General features: G+C 38.6%; 1 protein-coding gene across 1 annotated transcript; it reads right to left on the reverse strand.

The window, feature by feature from the left end:
- Positions 1-379: 379 nt before the first annotated feature.
- Positions 380-8,014, reverse strand: LOC102227189 (putative sodium-coupled neutral amino acid transporter 8). Its single transcript, XM_005807716.2, has 10 exons — positions 7,826-8,014; positions 5,723-5,921; positions 4,855-5,011; positions 4,674-4,775; positions 4,529-4,586; positions 3,364-3,478; positions 3,138-3,285; positions 2,869-3,071; positions 2,327-2,378; positions 380-1,100 (listed from the first exon to the last, which is right to left on the reverse strand). The coding sequence occupies exons 1-10, from the start codon at positions 8,012-8,014 to the stop codon at positions 992-994; spliced, it is 1,332 nt and encodes a 443-aa protein (XP_005807773.1). The 3' UTR covers positions 380-991.
- Positions 8,015-8,653: the final 639 nt, after the last annotated feature.

The following is an 8,653-nucleotide window of genomic DNA, read 5'->3' on the forward strand; positions in this document are numbered from 1 at the left end:
GCAGCTGCAGGATTTATGAGGGGCTCTGTGTGATTTTCAAGCATTTTTTTCCCAGCTGCATTTAATGGATTTAAACATTTGGCCAGGTCAAACTATAATCCTGAGGACTAAACACAAGCAGAGTGTCACAGGTTTTGCCACTACAAATAGTTCCACCCAAGATGAAAACATCCATTACATAACAGAAGAATCCATTAAAGCTGCTCTGTATTTTCATGCTTAAAAAAACATTTTTCTATGAGTTCAGGCAGACATGCGTCATCTGCTTGATTCTTGAATTTCAGCCTGATATGTTCTGATAATCGCCCCCCCTCTGAGTCCAGAGCCTGACAGAACCGGTTTGTAGATTCACTGTAAATCACTTCACATGTGCACAGCTGCAAGCTGCGACCCAAAACTCATTTAAGCTTGAAGAGGATAAATGGTAAACGTTTCACTTCTACAGCAGATTTATACCGCTGCTGTGATTTAGGGTAGGGAGAGAAAAAAAAAGAGAACAGAGAAGTACTCAGGACCCTGAAAGAAATAAGGTTTAAAGCATACTTCTCATTTCACTCAAGCAAATCGTCACAGAGATGAGCAGAAAGGGGACAAAATATTGCCTAAATCGACAATAAACAATTTCATACATGATGTGAAGTGGGGGGGGGAAATACAGTTCAGTCATTTATAAATGGTGCAATAGCGCCCCCTGGCAAGGTTCAGTAAGAATACATGAATACTCAAAAAGACAGATCATCTGTATACATCTGCTGCAAACATGCTTAACCATAATCAAATATACACACAGACTTATTACACAAACATGTTCTGCTTAAAATAAAATCCATTTAAACTGAAAATTGCACAACACACAAACATATTCTATTAACACATGTTCTGCTCAAGAAGACAAAATGTATATTTATGTGTACAAGTAAAAGACAGACATGGAAATTCAATGTCCAGTTCGACAGAAGAGGTTTGGTTCTGCTGTAGAGGAGCTGCTTTCTTAAGCTTTGAACTTGTGGAAAATCTCCATCACAGCAATGGTGGTGCTCTGTCCAAAGATGAAAGCTCCAACCACGATTGTTACAACGCCCCAGATGGTTAAAATGTCCCTGCGATGGCAAACAAAACTCAACAAGTCAGAAGAAAGACGAGGAGAGCAGCTAAAGGAGCAGTGTTATGCATTTTACAGGCACGTTTTATAGCATAATCAAGTAACTAAGTTGCCTTTAGTTATAAATATAATAGCTGGTTCCATTTACTCACATCAACTTCAGTAACTTGGTGGGAAAAACTTATATAAGTAGTTTTATTACGCCATAGGTTTTTCTTACTTCAGTATTATTTTGAAATAATGCCGACTTTACTTGAGAACAATTTCTGGCCACTGTAAATCCCTCAAGTTACCGAGGAACTTGAATGAAGACCAAACATGTTTTTAAAAAATACATCACACACAGAAACACTTACAGTTTATGATGAAGTGAGACATCTTGTTTATAAATCGTCTTTATTGTTCTGATGTTATTTTCTATCCAGTGTCTGATGGGCCATTTTGAGGTCAAATAAACCTCAGCAGGTTTGTCCTGCATTGTTCCAGCACACGATCATTACTGCTGTAAGTATTATTTTCAAAAGTGTTGTGTTTGTAAGAAAAAATTATTTTAAAGAAAGTTTATAAAAGTTTGATTTGGAAATAATTTTTTGTAATTTTTTTATTTATTTAGCAATGATAATTAAGTTTTACTAATTTTTAATTTTATTCTTTTTTTTTATCTGAATTTGCAAACCATTTTTGAATTTTGCTGAATAAATGTTTTCTTTTAAAAATTAAATCAGTTATTCACTACTTGAGTAGCCTTTTCTTATTAATAATAATAATAATAAATATTGTTTTACTCTTACTCCAGTAGTTTTTTATGACTACTTTTACTTGTGCTAAAGTAAACATATAGTGGTTTTTGTCTAAATTTTCTTCTGACAAACCTCCTCGCCTTTATGTTTCTCTTTGAAAATGTTTCCTCCTCGCTCAGCTCCCATTAAACTTGTGCAGACGTTTTCTGACTGTAAAGGCATTTACTTTCTCAGTATCAAAGGCTTAATGCTCAGTTCATATACAAAAACTCTCATAAAATATATCTACAGAATTTCACTATTAGACCATCGACAAACTAAAAACAAAAAATATCCAAAAGGGCAGTAGGGTATTTATTATAACCACCAGTGTAGGAAATTGTATATGTAAAATTGTGGATGTTTGCATGCAGATAGCAGTTTTGTACCCAACACATTGTATTCATGTCCCTGTCCATGGTTTAAATACAGTATTTACACTTACCGGAGTCTTGGAGAGACATCTTCAGTTTGCATTGTGAACACTAAGCAAAGACCTGCAGCATACACAGAACACCACAGGACTTTTATCGCATAATCAGTCCGACAGTGAAGCAGAATTAAGGTGTAACCAGATAATCAGTTTGGTTCTGCTGGACGTTTCCTGTCTGCTAAAAAGAGAGCTTTGCTTTCCTCTGTCGCCCTGTGCTTTTTTTTAATAGAAAAAAATATATTTTTTACGAATAAAAGATGAAAATTCTTCAAATATACAGATCTTCATGATAAAAATGTTCAGAATCTGATTGTATTGAACTGAATTAATATTTTTCATGGACTGAATTTAATTGTATTTTGGTCTGAAGGAGCGCTACTGGTTAGTGGATTGTACATCTATGAATCTGAATTAGATTTGTTTAGTTTTTTAATGACATAAATTTCATTGATAGTAGACACAATGGTCAGACGGCTACATTAAATACCAACCAGTTCCAACGAGAGTTTAGAGTTTAAACGGGTTCTAATTGATAAAATAAAGTTTCTGCTTGCCAGGGAAGATGAAGATGAAGAAGGCACTGATTCCTCCAATGACGCTGATGACGTCGGCCATGTCTGGGACAAACATGGCGATCAGAAGCGTGAAGGAGATCCAGGCCACAGTCAGAACGACTCTGCAGCGACTCTCAAACGAATGAGTGACGACCCCCCGGCGATTTCTTTGAAGTCGTAGCACCAGGTTCAGGATCACAGATCTGTTCCACGCAGAGACAACATGAGGATCCTCAAAACCACACAAACTCCACTGAGACTTGATATACCTCCCCAGCAGAAGAATAATGGGATATATTGTGATGATCGATACTCCAAAAAGCAGCCTGGAGATGATCATCACCACATCATTTCCAGGATATGACATCAGAATATCTGAGGCTACGCCTTGCCCAAAGGTCAAGAAGCCATACACACCTGGTGAAAGAGAAGGTGGACGTGGTCAGCAGGTGAGAACGTTCTGGAGAAAGACCGATGTTTGAGACCTGAACCCACCAGTCAGAGTGTAAGTGAGCAAGCAGAAAAACATGGAGAGCACAGAGATGGCCGTCCAGTGGAGGAGCTTCTGGTTCTCCATACTGCTGTAGATTGCTATACAGGCTTCATGGCACTGCACTCAAAACACAGAAGGATTCCTCTTGATTTATTAAATGTGACCTAGTAGGCTTTCCTGAACAGGTTGGGATAAGTCTATTGGCTATACAAAATATATTCATCACATTTTTATGCATAAAATTATTCTTAGATAATGAGATTTTTGTTTGGTCAGTTCTGGCTATTTTGAGCTCCTTTCAAAATGACCTGCTTTAGGGCCTCCTGTCACTTTGAATCAAAATAAAGCTGCTGCTGGCCACGCCCCCTAACTCACCACTTGCACATGAAAATGGCTCCAAATAGATGCGCAATTATACGACTGTACATCTTTGACTCTGAATAACACCCAAAAGCAGAAATAGAGCCAACAAAAATGCAGCAAGTGGTTTCTAGATAGTAAGTGAACAACTAAACACTCGTATTTTCCAGCAGCCCTTGAACAGAGCATACAGGGGTAAAACCAGCAGACCAAACCCACTAGAATTCCACTTGGGTTGCTAGGTAACGAGGTTGGGCTTCCCTGGGGTTGCTAGGTAACGGTGTAGCGCCCGTGGAATGTAACGGCAATCGGGAGATTTTTTTAAACATCTAATTTTTCAGACACCAGAAACATTAACTCATTTCCAGAAAACTTCTGGGTGGTTTGTTTAAGCGCCTGGGCTGTTTTTAGAAGCAGTTGAGGCCTAATTGGAAGAATAAAATTTGTATGTTTAAATCCAGTTTTCTGATACTGGGCAACACATTCAGTAACAAATGCATGATGTTGTTGCTTTGCAGCCTAATGTCAGAAAATCCATCTCCCTCAGACTGGCCCAAATAGTATAGAAATCCTTGATGATTACATTTCATTTGATATATTTTAGGCATTCCTTAGAAGTGGAAATTATGTTATTGGTTTTTGTGTTTTTGAACATAAAAGAGGATTTTGAAAATAACCCAACAAAATCAGGACTCATTCCTCGGAAAATCATGTCTTAAAGTAAAAGAAAGTATTGCAAGACAACAGGAACCTAAAAGACATTTTGCTTGTCATTGACAACTTGAATGTGGTTGAAGATGATCGTACCTGGAAGCCAAAGCAAATGGTTGGTACCACACTAAACATGGAGGTCCAGGTACTGACTCTGAAAGATACACATATTTACTAAAGTAAATTAGATAAAACGCTAGACTTGTACACACACCATCCAAGAAAAATGAGAGGTACTGACCCTCTGCTTTGCTCTGGGTAAATAATCCTGTGGCTGTCCATTAGATAATGCTTGACAACGACGGCAACACAGAGATACGTAGCAGCAAGCGTCCCTAATACACTGACACAAGAAAAAACATTCAGAAAATTTAAAAAAAAATATATATGATGTTATCAGAGGTGAGATAAACACAGAGTACCTTGTGTATTTCTGTATGCCGATTTCTTTTGGGATGGACAGAGGCAGGATGATGAGAAGACACATGATGAAGAGGGCAAAGCGCTGGTCAGTGTACCAGTGATAAGGCATGTCTGCCTCACTTGATCCGGTCACAGTCTCGTATAAAGAAATACACACTGAAGAGAGAGAGAGAGAAAAACTGAGTTTCTGTTTACATTCTGTTGCAAAGAGTTTTTGATAAAGATAAACCCTCAAATATTATGTTTTTCTGCAAACGTGTGTGAACATTTTTGTACTCGACTTTATTTTGCACAGGTGATTTTTTTTAAATCTGTACATAAATGGCTAAATTTTGACTGACAACTTATAATTAACATAGCTACATTGGCTTTAAAGACTCCAACTACTGTAAATGTTCAATAAAAATTATTTTTGCAATCAGACTGTAACCAAAGTAACTTATATTGCAGATTAGTTTGCAAATATCTTTATTTTAAAGAGCCAATGTTTGCTACATGACCCAAGGACCTGCAGGCTGGCTTTGGAGCAAATATCCAAGCCAACAGAGGATTATGACACAAGGCATGAAAAGTTTTTGGATGCATTAATAGTGGAGCTAAATATCAGGGAAAACTGAAAAAAGCTGAACATTTGCTGCTTGAAACAACTCAGATAAGAAAAGCAAAAATATCAAATATCTGAAAGCTGAAAAAGAACATCTTTCAGAGCATGAGCCAAGTTTTAGTTTTCTTGACAGATTATTGTCTAGGTCACCAAGTTCATCAATGACACTCAAAGTCTTACCTGAGTTTACACGAGAAAGAGATAAAGAACATACAATTTTCCAAACATAAACTAGTTGCTGAGCTCGTTGTACCATTACTTACGTTTTTCCAGTTGGTCTTGCACCACCACCAGGAAGGCGACGCTTATCATGAAGAGGTTAAAGCAAAAACAGACTTCACAGAGCTGTCCCACAGCTCGTCCACACACCTCCCTCACTACATCCTGATAGGTCTTCTGTCTGCTGACGGACGACGCATAACCCAGGATGACCAGACCGCTGATGAGGAATACCAGAGACACCTGCAGAGGAAAACAATGAAGAGTTCAACACAAATCCATACTTGGTGTCACTCCCGCTTGAAGATTTTAAACCTATGGCCACGGACACACCTGTGAAAGGTGTACCACATCTCAAAATTACTTAATTTTTCACAGTAACTAAAACAGAAACACCAAACTTAGCATCAACACCATCACTTACAAATGAGAAAACAAAGATCATGATAGGATAACAGAATAATGAAGTGAACCACAATCCAACTCATTTCACAGGATTTAACACAATGCTATGTGAAGAAGGAGCTACGACCTCAAGAGAATCATTAAATTAAATCCCTCTAAAGACTGTAGAAATGAGTGACTAACAAATCTTTCTAAAAGTTACAACCCTATTGGCAGGGGAGATATAAACAAGAACCCAACCCAGAATTATTATTGCTAAAAAACATTAACTTGTGATTTACTCACAATGAGACAAAACATTTTTTATAACTATGACAATTTACAAAAAAATAGGAGATTTTTTATTAGGTAAAGCCAAAATGACCCAAATAATTGTCCCTATGAACATATAATACTTAAAAGACTTTTATGGGTCACAACAATGAGAGTTTTTATGCCTCACATGCTAACAAATGAGAAATAAAATTATGGACCTGAACAGGTATTAAGATTCTGTAAATTAGGAGCAAAATCCTGGAACAAAAACATAAAACTCAGACTGCTGCTTTGATTGTTCTTAGAAAGCATATTTTACCGCAGTCAGATGCAGTTCAGTGAAAGTCCACACCAAAACCTGAAGCCTCATTAGGGCTCACCTGTGAAAAAGGGGGCCTCTTTCACACCAAGAAGAGAGAGAGAGAGAGAGAGAGAGAGAGAGGGTTGCAGGTCAGCATTAGCCCAGCCAGTGCCTTCATCGTGATTCTCATCTGCCTTCACTGCTCTGTCTGGGATTTCTCCAATTGTAGTGGATTTCTCCAGCCAAATCAAGCTAGAAGTTGTAAATGACAATGTCAATTTCTTGCTCTATTTTAGAACTGTAGTCTGCCTGTAGTTTTAGCAATGGAAGCGGAGGAAGTGAATGAAATCATTCAGTCCGTGTTGGTTGCACTTCCAAATACTTAATTAACATTAACAGCCTCGTTCTACAGCTCAGCACTTCTGTCTTTGCAGTGGGGGATGTTTTTTTTTAATTGAAAGATTTGTACAAAACACAAGGCAGTAATGGAAATAAGTATTCAAATACAACTCAGAAATCAGAGTTATAGGTGCAGTACAGACAATAAACTAGAAGGGTAAGGAGAAAATAAAGCAAAAGGGAAAAGAAAAGGAAAAATAGAAATAAAATAGCTCTGAAACAGTATGATTTATGGCAACAAAACTGATCAATTGTGTTTTGCAGTAATGTTGAGAATTTCTTAGCATTAAGATTCACCATTAGGCTACTTTATGGGATTTTATGTAACATAACTCACTGGACACAAAACGGAGGAGACAGAAATGTGGATTTGTGTCAGCACAGTGTTCACAAAAGGGGAGGGTTGTTTTACAGTCTTTCTGACAGGATTTTGCTCCAAATGATGATTGTTCGCAATTTCCGGTTAGCTTCGTAGCGAACTGGCGCGTTACATCACGGACAAACATTAGTGCCTGGGTTGCATTTAAGACTTAAGAGTCCTCGCCGCCAGCAAGCAATAAAATAACGAGATTTCCACCATTATCTCAAGTTGTTTCGCCATACAAAGACTGGCGGCTGTTCGCTCACCGGAAGTACGTCATCGCAAACGTTTTTCCGAAGCGAAATCGTAGCCACCTGCATAAAAACGTCCCAACGAAACTTTCTGATTAAACGCTGAAGGTCTCAGTCGCAGTTTTGAATTCGACGGGAAGCTCAGAAAGCCCAGAATAATTGGTTTTGAACTCACCAGCTCCACGGTGATGGCGGTGTTCACACCCCCGGCCTTCCCAAAGGCCCAGGGGAAGTTGAGCAGTCCCGCTCCCAGCGCGGACTTCAGCATGATGAACACCGCTCCGAACGAGCCGAGCCTCGGGGGATCGGCTAAAGATGCCGACCGGGCCAGCAGGCTGATGCTCTCCCGGGCCAGTTCCTCCATGACACCGACCCAGTTTAAGCACTCAGCACCAGGACTAAAGGACACGTTCCCAGACAGGAAACCACTATGAGCAACTGGTGTGTGGGGAATATATAGACACACACACACAGCCTCACTTAGTTGGTCCTAATTTTGAATGTTAAGCATTTCACACTGGGGTGAAAAATGTGACACAAAAGTGAGCGTTTGCTTGTGTTCAGTCAACCACTGTCCCTTTATGTTCAGTATTGACAACATGAAGCATCTGAGATGTGCTACAAAACAGAACACAACGGCAAAGGAGGGCGTGGACTGTGTAATGAAAGTCTTCCCGTGTAAATAATTTACTCTAAATATTACATTGAGTTAAAATGACAATGAGAAACAGACAAATATTTTTGTTGTTACTGTTTGTGGTGCTTTGGCAGCTTCTTCTAATAGGCTTCTCTCATGAGAGCAAAACCAATTGAATGCATAGTTATCGAAGCTAACAATTTGAACTAGTAATGTAAAATGTGGATCTTTTTGCAACTGCAGAATTGCAATGTTTATTGTGTAACCTGGATGCCCAACTCTAGGCTTGGAGATAAAATGTCCGGCAGCTTTTAAATGCATTTTCTCCTCCAACACATCTGAGTAAGAGTTCATTTCTTGACTGAA

Source organism: Xiphophorus maculatus, chromosome 4 (assembly GCF_002775205.1).
Source record: "Xiphophorus maculatus strain JP 163 A chromosome 4, X_maculatus-5.0-male, whole genome shotgun sequence".
NCBI classification, from domain to species: Eukaryota; Metazoa; Chordata; class Actinopteri; order Cyprinodontiformes; family Poeciliidae; genus Xiphophorus; species Xiphophorus maculatus.